General features: G+C 42.3%; 1 protein-coding gene across 4 annotated transcripts in view; it reads right to left on the bottom strand.

The window, feature by feature from the left end:
* The window catches only part of LOC126470485 (terminal uridylyltransferase 4-like), a 204,560-nt gene that overhangs the window by 82,273 nt on the left and 99,946 nt on the right, over nucleotides 1–22,341 (bottom strand). For all 4 annotated transcript variants that reach the window (XM_050098356.1, XM_050098355.1, XM_050098357.1 and 1 more), the window contains 2 exons: nucleotides 21,458–21,635; nucleotides 1,573–1,723 (listed from right to left, as the gene is read on the bottom strand). In XM_050098356.1, coding sequence (XP_049954313.1) covers nucleotides 1,573–1,723; nucleotides 21,458–21,635 — 329 coding nt within the window. The remainder of the gene's footprint in view (nucleotides 1–1,572; nucleotides 1,724–21,457; nucleotides 21,636–22,341) is intronic.

Raw genomic sequence — 22,341 nt, 5'->3', positions numbered from 1 at the left:
ACTCATTCTTCTGAATTGTTTCTCTGTCTGGGATCCTTACCAAACAGGCTTACCAGAAGAGAGAGAGAAGGTTCAAGGAAGTGTTGCTCGGTTCATCATACTTTTGTAACATCAGAGTGGGAATGTCACAGTATGCTCAATAAACCCCAATGGCAGACACTGAAACAAATATGGCGTGCATCATTAGATGATTTCTCTCAATCTTTCATTGTGAGATTAGTGCACTCAAAAATTCCAAGAATCCATATTGTGAGGGGAGTCAAGAAATGTTACTATTGCCAACATACATACGGCACAATAACCATGATGGTACCTTAATGGATTCCAAGAATCCATATTGTGAGGGGAGTCAAGAAATGTTACTATTGCCAACATACATACAGTTCAATAACCATGATGGTACCTTAAAGAAACCTGGGCCCTTAGAGGCGTACAGGCAATTTTTCCTCCAAACCCCATATATGAAAGACATAGGTACTAGTAGAAGTACCTGCCAGGTTAGCCGAGAGCACTAATGTGCTGCTTCCTGGGATCGAATCTGCCTGGCGGACTGACAATGAAAGTCTGAGTGCCAGCCAGCCTGGATGTGGTTTTTAGGTGGTGTACCACATCCCAGTAGGTAAATACCGGACTGGTCCCCATGTCCCGCCTCAGTTATACGACTCGCAGACATTTGAAAAATGTTCACACTATTTCATGGCTTACACTAGACACGGCTGACCCAACATTGAAATGGGACTAAGGCGCACGCACACGATATCAAACACAAGATATCAAACAGGTTAAGAATAGCAAAACTTCCTCAGAAGCACAAGTGGCACTAATAATACTGCACTTTGAGTGTAAACACACACACACACACACACACACACACACACACACACACACACACACACACACACACACAAATCTCTCTTATCAATCTGGCCACAGAAGCACACCATCTCTAGGAATGTCACTAAGAAATTTCATGGGGGCCTGTTACTTGGCAACAATGAAACAGATTAAACAGCAATGGAAATGTTTCTGTATTCAACGATCTCAAACTAGGTTGTCACAAACCATACAAGTTTCAGCAGCATAAACAATATCAAATTCTTCAGGTACTATTCTTACTGTTTTTAATACAGACCAGCCCACTTTATGAGCACACTGACAGCACTTCTAGTAATGATGGTACATGGCACAGAAGCACACTGTTCAGAGGACTTTAGAATACCACACAGGAGCTCTATGCGGCATGAATTCCTTGTTCAGAAACCTAAACCATTGAGGTAAAGTATTCAAAAAAATGTTTTTGTGATTTTTTCAAGGTATGCCGTGGGGAGTGGGAGAGGGGGGGGGGGCAGAAGAGGAGGATGTTTACCCTAGTACATAAAATACTTTGCTCTGTACACCTTATGGTGGCATTTCTAACATATGCAAACATAGAGGTTGAAAAAAAAAATTAACAACAGAATATGGAAAAATCTTATACCATCTGCAACACCAGAGTCAAGTTATATTAAAAAATTTTGTATTACACGTGTCAATCAATCATACGTCGTCAAGTTTTGCCATAAATTTCCTCACCTTATCTCTTCCTGTTTCTCAAGCCATGATTTTAGGTTGAGTAATGCTGTTGGACCATTGACTTTTGGTGGTACATTGAAACTGAAGTTTATATTGGAATTCTTAAACCCAAATCTTGTCAGAGAAGACCCATACAGTTCAAAATAACATCCTGGAATAAACACATTATCAATAACCATCAGTCCATCTCTTAGCAACAGATCTAAGGAAAAGTATTAAATGCATCACAAAATACTTCTACACAGCAGCAACAGCAGCAGCAGCAGCAGCAGCAGCAGAGGGTTACAATACTACAATAAGCTATCAATACATGGTGGGTGATAAATGACAGCTCACAAGAGTGAATTATTTTGCTGAGTAGCATGTTGGAAGATTAGTGGGCCACAATCATATTCCCAATTTTGCAAATGAAGTGAGGTATCAAAACTGCATGTTTCATTTAAACTTGAACATTAAAATATACGTGCAAACAGACATTCTATCAATGAGAAGATTAATTACCACAGTGGCTTCACATTTTCAAGAACTGTTTCGTAAGGTATAACTACGCATCTCTCATAATCACTTCATGTAAACATGAAATGAAGGAAGGTGAAATCATGACGGCTAGCCACACAGGGTATTGTGGTAATGCAATTGATGAGGTTGAAAATATGTGTCAGTCCAGGACTCTAACCTGGATTTACTGCTTCTTATGAGCAGTTGCCTTAAGTGCTTTGGCCATCCAGAAACGGACCCTGACTGACTCAAATTTTCAACTTATTGCATGCTACAATGCAACGTCCTTCATCCATTGAACTCTCTACTCGCAAGTCTTTATTCCCATAGAAGTTCTAATGATATCTGGCATCTGTACTAAAATAAACATCGGGGAACCATTACCCTCTTTTTTCTGAAATGTGTTTCTATCCGAGTGGTGTGTGATCTGTCAGACAGAACAGCCATCACTCATGGTGACATGGCTCTTATGGATTGTCATTTATCACCCACCATACGCTCCTTCACACAGGCAGTAAATTGATCAGACTGCTCATATTTATTATTGTGCCCAGTGTTGCAGTTTCCAATACTTTACAAAACCAGACATGTCGTTTCTTTAAAAGTGGTATACCATTTTTTCTGTATACAATTTCGGATTTCATTAAATTCTGGTTGCATTACCACAAGGTCCTGTGCAGTTAACCATCACCATCTTCTACCCAAACTTTCCTTTTCCTTCTCTTTCCCTTTCCTACATTTCATGTTTTCACGTACTTACCAGCCGCATCATCACGAATGATGTCTGTTCTGTGGGATATATCTGACAAAACAGACACCACTCAGACAGATATACATTTCAGAAGCATTCCCTGTGACCCAAGACTGATTACACTTAACTTCAAATCATGCATTTCTTTCCTTGTATTCCTCAAGCTTGGCTCCATCATGTCACTGCCATGAAAATCCAGTATACTTCATGTGCCGACTTTGTTGACTTTTTAATAAAAAATAAATAAATAAAAAATTAAAAAAAAACATAGAATCTCTCCTCTAAGACTAAAGAGAAACTTGTAACCTCTAATCTGAGTACATTAACCAACACAAATTGATCTATCAATCGTTGTCTAAACCAGGACATTTCAGATAAAGGATTGGACGAGATTATAAAGCATCATGGGTCCAAACTATTATTAATATGACAACAACAGATTTTTGGGCCCTCAACAACATCCTTACTGGATGCCAGCGTGTAGATATCGCAGGGCGGGTGGTTGGGGTGGGGTGGGGGACGTGGGGGGAGAGATGCATGTTCTCACAAAATAAGTTCACTATAATTTATTAGACTCCATCAATCAATGGTAAAAGCCATTATTAAAATACACAAAACTATGGCATTTAAAATCAATTAGTAAAAATGCAAACTACAGTCATAATTGGTCCCTCATACTGAGTATTTTAGAAACACGCTAGAAAGACATTCAATTTCATTTAAAATCAATTAGTAAAAATGCAAACTACAGTCATAATTGGTCCCTAATACTGAGTATTTTAGAAACATGCTAGAAAGACATTCAATTTTAAACCACAAAAAAGCATAAAAGAAAACTTACATATGACAGGCATAAGAGGTGTTAAGAATAAATTATTCAGAAAGTCACAGAAGTAAGAGATAATATGACAGAGTACTGCAGATGTCAACCGGGAGTGATTTGAAACTCACTGCAGCTTGTCATGAAATGGAAGGTGCACCTCTAACCAACCAGGCTCCCCTGCCCACTGTAGCAGGTCAACAGGGTCAAAAAATTGGCTTTGTAAAAGGAGGGGCACTAAAACACGTGTGAAGAGAAATTAAGGCTCAGGGTAATATTAAAACTGAGTTGAGACATCAGAAGCAGAACCAGCTCCCAAACGTAGGGTAGACGGAGCTCTCCCTGCCCGAAAAATGTGGCCAAGGTGATTCCCTCCTCTGTACTGAAGCCAGCAGGACCTTAACCCAGATAACCCTGACATCCTTCTGGAAGGACGACGTAACTCACTGTTGAAATTATTTATTTTTGCGAATAACGCATTGTTGCAACGGACTGTGACGCACTGTTATATGAAGTAGGCAGAGTCAGTTGCGTGCTGCGACAGTCATTTTGATGCTGTCGTTCATAGTGAGTGAGAAACTGTGTCTTGAAAATAAGGCCGATTTTACCATGGACGAACTGATCGACCTTGTTATCAATGGATATGTATATTTTCTTTCATATTGCGTCAATAATTCTGAAACTTGTCATATAATATCTTAAAGAATTAACGTATATTATTTATGGGTTCATATTACGATTGAAAGATTTCGTCAGTTGTAATTCAATAATGTTTTCAACCCTCCTTCCAGAAGGACGTCAGGGTAATATGTTGTCATTTTGTATTCACAGAAAATGATGTACACTTATGGAACTTTTGGACATGTTAGAATCAAAAGATGAGGAAATACCTAATACTGGTGTGAATGTAACATTGCACCCTCCTCTATATTCACTAACGACGTAACAGATGAAGATTCGGGTGCTGAAGAAAATCCATGTGTAGATAAATTACCAGCAAGTCAGCTCAATGCTACTGTGCTACATGATCAAAAGAGAGGGGGGGTGGGGGTGGAAGCAACAGGAACAATAAGAGGAAACAGAGTTAAGAATTGTACTCTATCATCTGTAGATAAAATGATAAAAGAAAATAGAGGATCATATGAAATTTGTTCTGACTCAGCATCCGGGATTTCCATTGTACGTTGGAATGACAACAATGTTGTTACTGTAGCCACCAACTTTGACAGAGTGCAACCACTACGCTCTGTAGCAAGATTTTCCAGGGAACAAAAGAAATGGATTAGCGTGCCTCAACCTAACTTATTACACTCCTACAATACTCATATGGGAGGCATAGATCGAGCTGACCAAAATGTATCCTTATATAGATGCTCTATAAGAGGGAAAAAGTGGTATTTCCCGATCATTGCACATTTTATACACATTGAAGAGCAAAATGCCTGGGATCTTTACAAGCACAACTTAGAACCCATAGATCATCTGACATTTCATCGTCGAATTGTCACTGCAATTCTTGAAAGTAACAAAAGAGTCACTACCAGCAGAGGACGTCATAGTAAGAGGGCAAAACTAGATTCTAGATTTGATGGAAGAGAACATTATGTTGCTGAATTACCAACGGATGAGATAACAAAAAAGAAGCAGCAGCTGAAATGTCGTAGTTGCCACAAAAATACTACTACTATGTGCGTAAAATGTGACGAACCACTTCATGTTTGTTGCTTTTTGCCTTATCATGCTAGTGCATAAAATATGTGTATAGGTTATTTTCTTTGTTTTTTGTATTTATTAGCTGTTTTAGCCCATAATTCAAATTTATTAATGTTTATTTCAAAGTATAAAAACCAAAACAAGTTAACTGTGCAATGTCATATACTTTAAAAACATGTTCCCTTATTGTCCTGACGTCCTTCCGGAAGGACGCCCATTTTTGGAAATACTAAATAAAAATAAATACTCAAAATTGTTTTTACTTTCTTCCTTACAACCTTGTGAATGAATGTACATAATGTGGTGTCACCGCCAGACACCACACTTGCTAGGTGGTAGCTTAAATCGGCCGCCGTCCATTTAGTACATGTCGGACCCACGTGTCGCCACTGTGTGATCGCAGACCAAGCGCCACCACAAGGCAGGTCTCGAGATACGGACAGGCACTCGCCCCAGTTGTACGGACGACATTGCTAGTGACAATACAGACGAAGCCTTCCTCTCATTTGCCGACCACGATCAACATTTGTCTTCAAAAACAGCCACAGTCTCCAACATGTCATCATATGACAAAATTGCAGTTAGAATAGCTTTCTGCTAAGTCCATGGCTACTACCTAGCAAGGCGCCAATTGTAACAATGCATGTACCTTACGAGTCCAATTGTATAGTCAAGAGAGATGTATCACAAGCAGTGATTAAAAGTTAAGTATATTCCAAAGCTACGTATTTTCTTTATAGCAGTCATAACGTATCCTGTTCCAGACTTGACGCCAGTCGGCGTGTGTGTACGCGTGCCTTTCGGCTCCCTTCTCAATGTGGCGTAGCTAGCTTGTTACGCCACAACACATAAGATATAAATCAATTTTGAAAAACAAATAATTCAGGACTATCTGGGTTAACAATGAAGATTTCCAATGTAAATATACAATACAGATAAAATTTTAAATTTTATTTGCTGCCTAACCATTATCAGCTAAGATTTCAGGGAGTGACTTGGCCAGCTGCAAAACTCAACATTTAGCAGTGATGACGGGCACTGTAAAAGGATATAGATGGCAGTACGGGTATCTTTTTTTTGGGGGGTTGGGGGGGGGGGGCAGGAAGCACATGTTGTAGGATGTATCAATGGGTCAACTTCATGGGTTTTTTTTTTTTTTTTTTTTTTTTTTTTTTTTTTTTTTTTTTTTTTGGCAAGGTTCATTGATGCACTCAATCCCAACTCACTTGTGTTGAGCCACATAATCACTCTATCTCACACGTTTTAAAACATGCGAGAAAGGATGAATGGTGCTATATCCTGGATTAAAACAGAAGTAAAACAACAAAGGGGCTAAAACAACGGCACAGGCAAAAAATTTGAGGATGATTTCCTTTGACACTGTTGGCAAATGTCGAACCATGCAGTACTGGATTTGGTCATGACCAGGTGAAGTATCACGAGTCTTAGACAGTGCTGATTCCAGCTCCCACATGGAGAAAAGGGAGTTGTCAGATTCAGAATTGTTGGATCTGAAGTCCGACTTGCCCCCCGCTACACTCGAATGATAGCAGCGAAGTGCCTGATCCTGGCTGGCACTGGCAGTAGCCTTTGCAAAATGCTCTGCCATCATCTGAGCAATGTCTCTGGATACTGTTTGGAGACGCCCCTGCTTCAGTGCTGCTGCTATTGGTAAACAACTGTGTTTACTGGAAATCCTCCTGATGGCTTCCCATACTTTTGCAGACCAAGTGGGAGGGTTGACAGAGTCCAGGAATGCTCTCCTCAATTATGTATCAAGCCTCGGCTCTTGCAACTCAAAGGGCTATGAAGTTGTCTGTAGTTGGCAAAGGAGACTGTTAATGAGCCGTAACCCTCTCTGGGATTGCTGAGCGGCACTCACGGGTCCACCAAGGTAAAGGTTGCCTCCTAACATGACCTGAGGATTTTGGGATGGATATATGCATCACTCATGTAATGTGATCCACCCATTCCTGGACACTGTCGAAGTGCTCAAACACAGCCAGATGGCTGAACAGCATCCAGTTAGCCCTGCTGAGCACCCATTTTGGTGGCTTCTGTTCAGGTAATGCTCCATCCAGTAGGTGGATAAACAGTGGGAAGAGGTCACTGGAATGAAAGTTATCAGTTGTTTCCTTCTAAGCATAACCTGCAAGGGCACGAGAGCAGAAAGAGAGGTTTATGGCCGATGACGATCCAGTAGCACCCAAGAAATGAGGAGGACTGCCTCTACTGACGATGCACAGCTCATGACACATCGTGAGGTTCTCCAATACTTGACCCCTGGAGCCCCATAATATATTACAGGCATTGAAATCACCCAGCAGTAGGAGAAATGGGCAGGGAGTTGTTCAATCCTGTAGAGGTACGCACAGGGAGTAGATAGTGATCTTCTGAGCCACATGACCTGCAACAGCTTCTGCTTGTGGATCAGTAATGAAGGAGAGAGCAGAGGAGTGGTGCATGTTATTGACAAACATAGCAACCCCTCCCTCGGCTCTGTCCACCGTCTTTCAGTAGAGGAATAGCCCTGTTGAACAGGGGTGTCAGTGGCTTTAAATGTAAACACAACACAGTGGGGGTGCCTGTGTCAGAAGTTTCAGCTCCTTCACATGTCCTGAACCCTTTAATGTTCCATAATATGGGAGCCATCTGTCACAGGGGTTGCACTTTTATCCTTTCTTTCTGCTGGGGAATGCGAGATGATTGCCCCAGTCCAACACAGTCTCTACAGAAGATTCATGAGAGACGGCAGAGTGGACGGTGTCAACACCAACGGACTGTTTACTGTCCGTCTCCATCGGTGGCAGATGCTTTGCCTTTGATTTTGTGCCCTTGGTAGGCTTCGGAGGCACAACTGCAGCTGTGGTAGTGGCAGTGCTGGACAGTGGACCAGACAATTTTTGGATGGGCAGGGCACTCTGCAACATTGACAATCACAGCCTTTTCTGAAGTTCTGCAGAGAGGTACAGGTGTTGAAATAAGTGCAGCAGCACAAGTGCATTGACAAACACAGGTACCAGTGCTGACACTAACAACTTTCATTTGTGTAGCATCATCAGCCTTCTGTACCAAATGTTTAAGAACTGAAGCAAAGGAGGTAGCAAACACTGGGGGCAGCTTGGCTTTATACATCTTTCTGGCCTCACCACACAGCATGCACTTTGCAGTCTTAAGCTCTAGCATCTCCCGTTCTTCAAGATATACAATGCAGTCCCGACTCCAGACAAGGCGAGCCCAAGAGCAATTCACACACTCCATAGGAGATGAACAAGTGACTCCATCATGGGCAGTCTTACCACATTTGCCACAACTGACTTCTCCGTGACACCAGAGAGTAGCGTGCCCAAAGTGCTGGCATTTGAAACAGTGCAATGGGTTGGAGACACAAGGCCACACGCTTAGGGAAAGGAAACTTTCTTGTTTTAACATGCTCAGGAAGTTTCATGCTACTGAACATCAGGATGAAGCAGTCGGATTTTACAAGATCCCCATCCACCTTCTTCATGTTGTTTTGCCCACTGTGGAGCCCACTCATCTTTCAAGTCTGATATCCCTCCATGTCATAACACTTTTGCTACAATTCAAGATGGTGTGTGGCTCAGTTTCGATGGCATATTCCTTGAGGCATTGGGCTTTCTAGAGGTTCTAAACTTGTTGGGAATTAAAAGTTTCTATCGACAGTGTACCATTGCGTTATCACTTGAGAGATTTTATATTTCCAGCAATCCCCTCTCTAAGCCCTTTCTACATTAAAGGACAAATTTTGTCAAAGCTGCCCTCTTTTGTCTGAACTATTACAAAAACATTCTGACTAGCAGCATGTGTTCTTTTACTGTCACCATAAGTACACTGAAAAGACCCCATGTCAGGAGTACTGGCTACAAGAGCCATCTTGGTTGATTGGGTGTTGGTACCTACCAGTGGCCCACCCTATCTGCTGGGCATAGGAGGTGAGAATTTTGAGGGCCCCATCTCGGCCCCACGAGCAGCTGAGGTAATAATAGTCCACCTAGACAGAACCCCGCATGCCTAGGTAAGCCTTATACAATTCAGGTGCAGCAGGTTCCCCACAGGTTGCCCGCTAATGACTGTTCCATCGCAACAGTCATGCATCTTCCTGGTGCACAGCGCACCTTAAGATTGAGGTGTGTATTATACAGGTTTTAACCATCCTCACAATCCGGGTGGTCAAGCCAAGATACCCATTCTCCGTGACACACAATGTTCCACTGCCATAACAAGGTGGTCGCTGAAGCTTGCCCTGAGCTTACAGTAACAGAGGACTGGCAGCACTTACCACGCCTCAGGTCAGGAGCCCTAGCATCACCAAGCCCATGTCCAGCAAATGAATGCAAGCCCCTGAGGGTAGATCAACTTTGTGTGTTCAACATGGAGGTGGCAGAGGACTATGGAATCACTGCAAGATGGTCAAAGACACACTTATAGCCTGTATTTTACTGCTTGTGACTGTGACACTCCATTCTCTGTTACATGCCATTATGAGCTAGTGATACAGGGCTGTCCACGTATCAGATTCTTGTGCCTTTTTTCCCCAGAGCATTCCTCCTGACAGTCTCTCTGGCAAGTCAATTCTCTGCAGCTGGCAAAGGAAGTACTGTTGAGGGACCTCCAGATCCAACCCGAAACAACCCTGCCTTGACGCCTTAACAGAGAACCTGTTCAATTGGCCATGAGTCATTCACCAAAATCAGGGGCAAAGAATTTGGAGGACCATGCTAAGCACAGTGAGGCAGGAGGAGGGAGCATTCCACCAGTATGTGAGCTACTACTGTCCAAAAGTCTCCACAGCCACAATTTGGGTGTGGTTCATTACACAATATAAAACTATGGAGTTGTGGAGGGGACATGAGATGATGGATTCCTTCAGGGAGGAAAAGAGGAGTGCCATGCAGCATTAGTCACTGCTTTGGTGTGGAATTTATTAGTGGTGGCAGTAGGCAACCAGATATTGTTGTATCTCCAAGTGAGGAGAAGTCTTATTTGCATCTGAAAATCCACAGGAGTCATCACAGCAAATGTAGAGCAAGTAATAACTTGTCTAGCCAAACACTCTAAGACTTTAGACCCGCTGAACAGCTATAGTGGGAACAAACTTTAGGCCCTTGAAACAGATTGATCCTAATTCTTATTCTGAGTACAATTGGGCAGGGGGGGTGGGGGTGGGGCGGGGGCAGTTTAGGTGTAGGTTCCCGGAGAGGGTCATGATCGATAATCCCACATGTCAGAGGTCTATGCCCCTTGAATGCAAAAAGAATTTGGATGATAGGAATTTGTCAGATGGTGACTGCAGAAGTAAGGAAGAGTTGGTACTGTGGGAACTGAAGGGATAAGATCCCCACTTCAGCAAGGAGACCACAAATGGAACTAGTCCTGAAGGCACCAATGGCCTGTATTATTCCATGGTGATGAACTCAGTCCAATAATTTCAAAGCTGAAGGAGCCAATGAGCCATATCCCTGAACAGCCATAGTCGAATTGGAATTGGATCACAGCATTGTAAATATAGAGGAATGTAGTGCGATCCACATCCAAAGAGGTGTGGGAAATGAAGCAGGAAGGATTAACCTTTCTCATGCAGCAATACTTTATTATTGGAATTTAGTAAAACCCTGTCAGACTGCTTTTCCCCAGCTAACTAGATGGTCACCTATGGATCGTTCTTCCCGGAAACTGCAGTGGAAAGGGACAAATGATCCCATGATTCAGGGACCCTGCATAAGAAAGTTACACAATCACTGAAAAGTGGTCATTGTAGCAAAGATTGTCATGTAACAACTATTGTAGTGAAGGCACAAGATTCAGGGAGGGATTTTGAAGTCAATAGCCAAAAAGGTATCATGAGTGGAAATGAAGTTTATAGGAGTAACACCAGTGAAGGGATAGAGATCAAATTTGGAAAGAAGCTGGTTGATCAGGAGGCCCCTATTAAATAAACTGGTACTCCCTCACATGGTGTGATTAGCACTACATCCCAAAAGTAGGAGGAAAGGTATTCAGAGTTGTTGGACTAAGATAGTCATACCAAGTAAGTAAATACCCTGCTGGAGGTAAACAAATATCACAAGTGGCAATCACTGGGGGCACTTGCACTCACACCGCTACTGCTTCCAACCTGGCATTAGGATGATTCCACTCACTAACAATATCCCTGCAAACCAATGTATAGATGCTATCTTGGAGCAAGTATGGTTCCAATAGAATGCACAGTAACCCCAAAGAGTTGAAGAATGAGCATCACGGTAGTGTCTTTCTTTGAAAGCAACACAGATTGCAGAACAAAAAATCAGTTGTTGTAGTTTTGGTACATTGAGGGTGTGCTGGTTATGTGTGGAGGGGCCAGGAGGACAGATCACGTGCCAGGATCACTGTCACTGGTAGGTGTGGAACATCAATGACCATCAGACCACAGTCGAACAGTAAGGGTGGGGGAATCAACAGAATAGCCTTCTTCCAAAATTTCTTATCTTTGCCTTTCACAACTTCTGGCAGTCATGATTCTTACAATCCCATGAACTGTCAGTGTAGGAATGGAAGAAGAACCCACAATCCTTTCAGTCACTGGCTGGTCCCAGGTCCCTGATCTATGAATTTCCAGGGTGAATGAAATTCTAACCTGCTAATGACCTGGCCACAGTAGGCACCAAGTTTGGTATAATTGAGAATTGATTCAAAGAATCTTATTTTTGCCAGACATCAAAATATGAAACACAATCTGTGACCTTCAGTTTCTGGATTTTGTGTTCCATGGGCAGGTTAGCAAACTTTGGGGCTCAAGGAGGGCGGTCATTCACACAATTGAAACAGACACGTAGTAGTGCACATGGTGAATTTTTGTTAAGTGACTGGTCACAGTCTCCACAAATCAGATCATTTCTACCAAATAGATGTATGCCCGAACCCTGGGATTTAAAACACCATTGGCTTCAAATCACAACTCTAACACATAATTTTGATGTTTCCTGGAAGAAAATTCCCCTTAAAAATCAAGGCTGAATACGCTGGTGTCTACTTTGTTGTCTGGCAAACTTCGATATATGCCATGTAGGAAGAGGATCCCTTGACTCTCCAAGTGTTCACATAGTTCTTCATAGGTCAAAGTGAAAAATTAATCTTACACTGTGCTGACATTCTTGTGGCATGTGGTGGTAACAGGTACATAACCAAGTTGTTTACAAGACAGAAGGGAGGGGGGGGAGGCAACGCACTCCAACAGTTTAAAGGGGGGGGGGGGGCAACGCACTCCAACAGTTTAAAAAATATGTTTGAATTCTGATTTAATTCCCTAAATATTTAACCAGCCATGTCGTGTTGTTGATGATACGCCCCCTCAACTTGTGAAACAGAAAAACACAGAATTGAAAATTTAATACTGCCAGACTGAGCAAAAGTAAAAGATGAGACTTTTAAACAAGTACTGAAGTATTCCCTGTTGATTGTTGAATTATATAACTACGTTTATTGTGGATGAGTCTGTGAAACCTGGAATTTTTGGGTGGGAAAATGACCTCTCAACAACATGGGACATTTCCCTGCAATGCAACAATGCCTTCCTTAAAATCAACCTTGGTTCTTACACAACATAAAATGTCTGAAAGATTTCTATGCATCTCAGTCAGAGCACATTAATACCAACTGCTCTTGCTTTCCCAGCAGAAGATATGTTTTGAGAAAATTTCGCATGATAAATAGTCTTTATTTATATACTTAGGACAGAATAAGAAATATGGTATCTGATCAATCTTATTTGCCCCACTGCCTGCAGCAGTCTGGACACCATCCAGAATCTATCCATCCAAGATCTTTTGACACAGGAATCTTCCAGTTATCACCAGAAAATTATGTGGGTAACGTGCTGAAATTTTATTGTGGTCTATAATTTAACAATACTGGGTGCAACCAACTGCCAAATAATTTGGCTACTGACAGGTAAGTAAAGAACAACTGTTCCAAGGCTGGTTTAACAGCGTGGCCAGATTGGACTGTATCACAAATAAGCCCACTGGCTTCGAACACAGAGACTGGTTTGCAAGTTTTCTCAGCATACATCTATGGTCAACAACCTAATGTCATCAGGAACTACAGTTAGTATAGTGAGACATGAAAGGCTTCATGAACTGGATCCACAACAGAACCTGGGTTGCATAAAGTATGCCTACTTGCTCCTCTCAATACTTATTGATTAGCCACAAACATGTTCACTGCATTTGAATTTTATTTACTTTTCGCCAGGTTCCATGGTATTATATGTGCCATAACTATTCAGACATCGAACAAGTCATTACATACCTCACAAAATGTTGTTAAACCGAAAGAACACAAAAACAGTCAGTGGACTAAATTCCAAGGCAGTTTCTCACATGTGTGAAGGAACCAGAAAATCTGTGACTGCTCTTATTTTTTCTGGATCAGCATGCGCACCAACATCACCATTCCCAGGGCAACAAAGACTTCTTCAGATTTAGGTGGAGGGTTACAATCTGAACAAACTTCAGCAGGGTTGTTATTTGGCTTACACCAAATGTCTTCAAAGAACAACATCACCCAGATAAAAAGACACGTTGTCTACTTAAAGCATTGAAGCAGGGTGTGTATCATATGCTCAACGGTGGCCAATGCATTACATAATCCAAACGGCATAACTCATAAAGGCTATCGTGTGTTTTAGAGGTAGCCTTTTCCCGGTCTGCCTTGTTGACCTAGATTTGCCAGTAGCCTGTAAAAATGTCTATAGTCGAGTAATACTTAGCTTCTATCGAGCAGTCCATGGTTCAAAAAATGGCTCTGAGCACTATGGGACTTAACTTCTGAGGTCATCAGTCCCCTAGAACTTAGAACTACTTAAACCTAACTAACCTAAGGGCATCACACACATCCATGCCCGAGGCAGGATTCGAACCTGCGACCGTTGCGGTCGCGTGGTTCCAGACTGAAGCGCCTAGAACTGCTCGGCCACACTGGCCGGCGCAGTCCATGGAATCATCAATGTGTGGCTATGGACAGGAATCTTTAATTTATAATTTTGTTCAGTCACCTATAGTTGACACAGATACACCACATAGTGTCACTCTCCTTCACAAGGATCTCTGAGAGGACAAAGGACACTTTGAAGGTTCAATGATATCTTGCAGCATCTTATCCACTCCCTTCTGAATTACGTGTTGCTCAGTGGATGACATCCTATATGAGTGCTAGCTAACTGGTGGATGATTCCAGTGTTGATACACTATTTTACCAAGGATCACTTGGTCTGTCTTTTCTTCACACTTCATTTCAAAGCATATGAAAATTGGCAGAAAAAGGCTAATGCTCGCTGACAGTGTTTCTCAAGTCAGGCAGCTCCTACGGGCAAATCAGTAGTAGCTTCCTTCCCTGCACTGTCACTGGTTTGGCTGCTCCTATTCACATACCTTTAGGGACAAGTTGTGACTGCTCATGACAATTACTGATCCATAGTTCTACTTAAACACCTGAAATGCCTGTGATCATCGCAGGTATGTAGATTTATTTTGTCAGTCTGAGAAGCTTTTTACAACAGACAAAAGCTTTGCAGTTTGAGCACTTAGACTGGTAGCAGGAATTGGTCTCGTCGATGACAGTGGGGTAACAGGTCTTCAGTGGCAAACACTCACCCCCCCCCCCCCCCAAATGCTTGTTGGAATACCTTCGTTGGCCTGGAGCCCTGATCTTCCACAATTTATAACTGCCTGCAAATGCCTGAAAGAAGTCTCATCTGAAAATAGCATTATGAGTACATTCTGATAAACTTTTCTCTGCTACAGACATGCTCTCCGAGGATGGCTTTAGTTATGGCTGCACTGCTTGCCAAATGCTGGTCCCTGTGCTGAGATGTAGTGATGGCATCTTCACTTGATAAAGAACTTAATTCATTTTAGCTATCTATCATACTTGCTGTGCTGGGGCAAATTAAGTAAAATACTGCATGCAATTTTAAAGAGCTTGCAGAGGTACAAACACACTGCATAAACTTTGCATTTAAAATCGAAACCAGAATGATATTTCATTCTCAAGTTATTGGGTTCCACACCCATTCATATCCTTGTGCATTGCGGAACATGTGCTCATGGCAATAGTCACATCTCATACATGATTAAAGATATTGAAACAAGGTTTTTTGCAAATGATAGCATGTAATTGTGTATAATCAATACTTGAAACTTTTTTATTCACTGATATGTGGAAGTAACCTGTCCAGTGGCGCAAGTAAACACATCCACAACACTTGTGGGGCTGCACAGCAGGACGTATATATGTATCTATATCAGCAAAAGGGTTAAACGAACTAACTCTAAGGGCTGTGCTATAAACAGTTATTCTTGTAATACATGCTCTTTGTTAGCTGCATTGATTTCCCATTTGCAACCATCAGCACAATCACTTTCATATCACAGAAAAATCTTCAGCAGGCCACAACAAACATTCAACATGACAGAAAAGAAGCCCCCGAGTTGACAAGTGCATGAACAGGTTTTAGATTTATGATAATGTTAACGAGATTTCCTGACCCCTTGGTGACTTTCTTCCATGGAAGATTTTCATCTGTGGTGGTCTCACCTCCATAGATGGTCACTTTGCTTATTTTTCCTCAATTTGGTGGGTAAGCGAGTGGCTGGTACCTCTGTATGGCAATGGGGGAAGGCTACAGGATATTTGGGAGAGAACTTGTCCAGGGTACACTGATGAGCTTCATCCCACACATTGACTATGATGTGTGTGAGAAAGTAATGATGCTGCCAACACTGTGAGCGATCTGGCAGTGCTGTGTTGTTCTTCTTCTGTAGATCGGTGTTCATCCTTTCCAGATCTTCAGTCCATATTTCAACTCCGTACAGTCATAACAGGATTTTTAGTGTGCAATCAGTGAACTTGTGCTTTTGTTGTCTGCTACAAAAATGGAACAGCAGAACTGAAAGCAACGTTATGCAATAAAGTTTTGAGCTAAATTTGAAGAATCCAAGAGTGTGACCTCTGAAAAAGTTGAAACAGGCTTGTGGGGAACATTCCTTATCAAAAGCACAAGTTTTTCACTGGCACAAATCATTTTTGGAAGGACTGAGAACACGTTGAAGAACTTCAGTCAGAGAAACCTTCAATTCAAAAACTGATGTATATATAAACAAATATGATGTGACTTACCAAACAAAAGTGCTGGCAGGTTGATAAACACACAAACACACACAAACATACACACAAAATTCAAGCTTTCGCAACCAATGGTTGCTTCATCAGGAAAGAGGGAAGGAGAGGGAAAGACAAAAGGACGTGGGTTTTAAGGGAGAGGGTAAGGAGTCATTCCAATCCCGGGAGCGGAAAGACTTTACCTTAGGGGAAAAATAGGACAGGTATACATTCGCGCGCGCGCACACACACACATATCCATCCGCACATACACAGACACAAGCAGACATTCGTAAAGGCAAAGAGAAAGCGCTGGCAGGTTGATAGACACAACAGGTTGATAGACACAACCCGGAAGGTGTACACGATCAAAGGCAGAGCCACGTGTGAAAGCACCCATGTGATTTACCAACTGACCTGCCTACACTGTGAAGCTTTCTATGTGGGAATGACCAGTAACAAACTGTCCATTCGCATGACTGGACACAGGCAGACAGTGTTTGTTGGTAATGAGGATCACCCTGTGGCTAAACATGCAATGGTGCACGGCCAGCACATCTTGGCACAGTGTTACACCGTCCGGGTTATCTGGATACTTCCCACTAACACCAACCTGTCAGAACTCCGGAGATGGGAACTTGCCCTTTAGTGTATCATCTCTTCTCGTTATCCGCCAGGCCTCAACCTCTGCTAATTTCAATTTGCCGCCGCTCATACCTCACCTGTCTTTCAACATCTTTGCCTCTGTACTTCCGCCTCGACTGACATCTCCGCACATACACATACACATGTGCGGATGGATATGTGTGTGTATGCGAGTGTATAACTGTCCTTTTTTCCCCCTAAGGTAAGTCTATCCGCTTCCGGGACTGGAATGATTCCTTACCCTCTCCCTTAAAACCCACATCCTTTCGTCTTTCCCTCTCCTTCCCTCTTTCCTGATAAAGCAACCGTTGGTTGCGAAAGCTTGAATTTTGTGTGTGTGTGTGTGTGTGTGTGTGTGTGTGTGTGTGTGTGTGTGTGTGTGTGTGTGTGAATTCATACCAATATTAACAGATTTTCTATCCCATTCTGTTTGTGCATTGAGTGAGAGAAAAATAACTACCTATGTGTGTGTTTCTACACACAACAATCTTTTGTCTTATTCTCCAGATCTTTATGTGTGATATACACTCCTGGAAATTGAAATAAGAACACCGTGAATTCATTGTCCCAGGAAGGGGAAACTTTATTGACACATTCCTGGGGTCAGATACATCACATGATCACACTGACAGAACCACAGGCACATAGACACAGGCAACAGAGCATGCACAATGTCGGCTCTAGTACAGTGTATATCCACCTTTCGCAGCAATGCAGGCTGCTATTCTCCCATGGAGACGATCGTAGAGATGCTGGATGTAGTCCTGTTGAACGGCTTGCCATGCCATTTCCACCTGGCGCCTCAGTTGGACCAGCGTTCGTGCTGGACGTGCAGACCGCGTGAGACGACGCTTCATCCAGTCCCAAACATGCTCAATGGGGGACAGATCTGGAGATCTTGCTGGCCAGGGTAGTTGACTTACACCTTCTAGAGCACGTTGGGTGGCACGGGATACATGCGGACGTGCATTGTCGTGTTGGAACAGCAAGTTCCCTTGCCGGTCTAGGACTGGTAGAACGATGGGTTCGATGACGGTTTGGATGTACCGTGCACTATTCAGTGTCCCCTCGACGATCACCAGTGGTGTACGGCCAGTGTAGGAGATCGCTCCCCACACCATGATGCCGGGTGTTGGCCCTGTGTGCCTCGGTCATATGCAGTCCTGATTGTGGCGCTCACCTGCACGGCGCCAAACACGCATACGACCATCACTGGCACCAAGGCAGAAGCGACTCTCATCGCTGAAGACGACACGTCTCCATTCGTCCCTCCATTCACGCCTATCGCGACACCACTGGAGGCGGGCTGCACGATGTTGGGGCGTGAGCGGAAGACGGCCTAACGGTGTGCGGGACCGTAGCCCAGCTTCATGTAGACGGTTGCGAACGGTCCTCGCCGATACCCCAGGAGCAACAGTGTCCCTAATTTGCTGGGAAGTGGCGGTGCGGTCCCCTACGGCACTGCGTAGGATCCTACGGTCTTGGCGTGCATCCGTGCGTCGCTGCGGTCCGCTCCCAGGTCGACGGGCACGTGCACCTTCCGCCGACCACTGGCGACAACATCGATGTACTGTGGAGACCTCATGCCCCACGTGTTGAGCAATTCGGCGATACGTCCACCCGGCCTCCCGCATGCCCACTACACGCCCTCGCTCAAAGTCAGTCAACTGCACATACGGTTCACGTCCACACTGTCGCGGCATGCTACCAGTGTTAAAGACTGCGATGGAGCTCCGTATGCCACGGGAAACTGGCTGACACTGACGGCGGCGGTGCACAAATGCTGCGCAGCTAGCGCCATTCGATGGCCAACACCGCGGTTCCTGGTGTGTCCGCTGTGCCGTGCGTGTGATCATTGCTTGTACAGCCCTCTCGCAGTGTCCGGAGCAAGTATGGTGGGTCTGACACACCGGTGTCAATGTGTTCTTTTTTTCCATTTCCAGGAGTGTGCAATAGCAGATAGAATAGTAGCTGTCTTCTTCAAATACAGTTTCTTTAAATTCACTCAAATGAGTTTCATTGAACTAAGTCATCTTTCTCCCAAGAAGACCTCTTTAAGTTCCACAAGCATCTCTATTACACTTTGATTAAGGGTTATATCAACCTGTTACTATCCTACTGGTGCACTACCATGTTGTATGCAATTTCCTTCACAGATGCACTGCTCTTCACAGAAGCTTTACAAAAAAATCTAAGTCTTGCATTTGCCTTCCCTAATATCCCATTTTGTGTGTTCATCTCATTCATTTAATATCTGTGTATCAACTTGAATACTGCTGTAATGTGGCATGCTCCACATGTTCACCTCCAATCTTGTGATTGGATCCTGTTTCTCTGCATTATCTTACATTTACGTACATTTCATAAAAGCTAGAACATAATACACGCAAAGCTCTGATGGGAGGTGGCACCTTCAATTATCACCATAGTGAAGAGGATGCAATAATGCACCCAAAACAAAAGGCTCTGCTGGCACTGCCATTCAGAGGACCACCAACAAGATCTAGATCCAGGGCACTGTAGCTGGTTCCAGTTAGAACTTCTGGATAAACAGCACGTCACTAATCCAGAAGAGGGAGCAATGCAACAACCTATGATATGTGTAGTGTAGCATTGTGGTTTGTGACGCTGGCTGGTGTGCTGCAGACAGAGTTCAAACCCAACCATCAGCAATAACCTTTTATTGAATATTTGTCACTCCTGGAAGGTCCTCAAAATTTTTATGTTTGTAATATTAGTATATTCTGGAATATCCGATATTTGCATAAATAGCAGAGCTCTCCATCTAGAAGTTTAGTTCTATTCTGACCATATGTTGGTATCTGTAACGAACGTGCTTTTGGTGCTAAGTTTTGTACTTCATTGACAAACCTGCTATTGGAGTTCGACTTCATTCTTGTTATGACACAACAACGTTTCAGAAAAGTGTGCATAACAAGGTAAATATAAAAAAATATTATTCAAAAATTTTTCATCGGGTCTCTTCTTCCTAAAGGTGGCCAGTTAAGAGATTATACTGCAAGGCATATTTCACTCAACACCTTGTGAAACAAATGCCATTGAAATGGTAGAATGCACGCTACGAACTATTCTGTAAAATGTTAATAAAGCTTGTTTTATTTAAAAATCTGTAAGAGTTTTCACATAAAAATTTGGAGGCATTACTTTTCAGCACACCCTCGTATCTAATTAATACCTGCTTTCAGCTGCCTGCAATGATATTTTTATTCTCTCATCTACTGTACATGTATCTTGTAAATGTAACCCTGGCAGTGACACATTTTCCACCAATCACCAAATACCAGCTTTACCCAGGTTTGTAAGGGAGAACATACACCTGCTGGCAGTGGGTGTAACCTGCACCCACACTGCAGAATGAATGCAGAAGATAATTTTTACAATCATTCTAATACTGTGAGGTTCCTGGTGCAAAAGAGCTGTCTACAAGAACAAGTAAAATTTATGGCACTCAACTTTTGCATTTTTAATTAGAGATTAATTACTGCTAACAGGTATGGTTACAATGTTTTTAATTGCATTTGAAACAAAGAGTCATAAAAGCGACACATGACTTGTTTATATGCAGTATTCCACAAGATAACCAAGCTGGTCACTAGTGACCTTTATATTCTCCTCTGCAGTTATTCGATGCTAACTAAAGTGCAACGACAGATGACATCCTTGCTCTTGGGTATGTATTCTGCTTGGAGCCAGGATGATCTGTATGGGAGACACTAACTTCCAACTTAGTTGAGCATGTTTCATAACCTCAGTTTGCAGAAGTGCCAGCAGGTGATCTCGTCAGAGTTCTGTTATAGGAATCCTGAAAGGAACCATAGGCTACTGCTTGCAAATTATCGACCCTTCAACAGTCACTATACATTCATGCAATGGGAAGTCAGGGCAAATGAGAGATGAAATGCCACCACAATGGCTCCAGCCAGACCAAACATCTATAAAACTATTCAATGGCATAAGATTATCTTGAAGAATTGTCACAGAACCTACACATTGTTTTTTAACTGAACAACTGAAAGCCGCACAATTAGAATATATTTCCAAGCAGCACAGAAATCAAAGTCTAAAATCACACCAGAACTCCCCTGTAGCATAAAGTCTACTGTGTATCATAAAGTATCTCGCATACTCGAGGGAGTCTTTTCCAATACATTATTCTCAAATTTTCTGTTACTGTCTAATTTGATGACAGGGTAACATATTTTTCAACCATACAGAAAAATGTATTCCATGCAACCCAGACATTCTTTACAACTTGTATTTTATGCATCATCACATACCTGGAAAATCAGAACTTATCTTCTTGTTCAAGTTATCTTTATACTTGTTCCTGATTTTATAGTCAGACAGCGTCAAACCCAATCCCGCAATGGCATCAGTTAGGCATCTGTCGATTATCCTTAATATATTTTCTGGTGGTGTTGCCAACAACAAAAGGCATTCAATAAAACAGGCTGCCTAAAACCAACAAACAGATGGACTCTGCAGCATTATAACCTCTTACTGAATTTAATTTTGAAGATAAGATACACACACACATACTGTAAAATTATCAGAATGCTTCCTCACCCCACCAAGAAAAGATTATGCTTGCAGCTTTAAGGTTCATGCTTGTCTTTACCAACACAGTTAACACTAACATTAGAAGATGTCACTTGATTTATACGGGGTACTTTCCACATTATATTACTTTAATTTCTGCACACAGATTTTTTTCTAAATACCCCTTGCTCACCAAACCCAATGTTTTATCAGTGATAAATTGGGTGAATCAGGTAATTAAAAATTCACAAAACACAAAGACAAAAAATGATAATATGTTTGAAAGAAGTGGGCTAAATTTCTATTACCAAGTGTTACTTCCATTTAAATCAAACTATGTGCACCACTACTTAATTTACTAAAACAGTGTTATAATGCAGTTAAGTCTTAACATTAAGTCTTAACACTTAACTACTCTAGCATGAAACATTCCAAAAATTATGAAAATTACTTAACATTTTGCAGAAGTATAAAGTAATATGTAACTAGCTCAATCTAGCTCTTAATGGGAAGATGGCTTTCCAACTGCAAATTATATAAATAAAACTGTAACCCATTAACGCACCTTATAATGGTTTAGGGACAAATTCTGATCTTGACAAGTTACAGATACATCATTTCT

The sequence above is a fragment of the Schistocerca serialis genome, chromosome 3, assembly GCF_023864345.2.
Source record: "Schistocerca serialis cubense isolate TAMUIC-IGC-003099 chromosome 3, iqSchSeri2.2, whole genome shotgun sequence".
Classification (NCBI taxonomy): Eukaryota; Metazoa; Arthropoda; class Insecta; order Orthoptera; family Acrididae; genus Schistocerca; species Schistocerca serialis.
The sequence above is the reverse complement of the archived record's forward strand: the minus strand, read 5'-3'. Positions and strand labels throughout refer to the sequence as shown.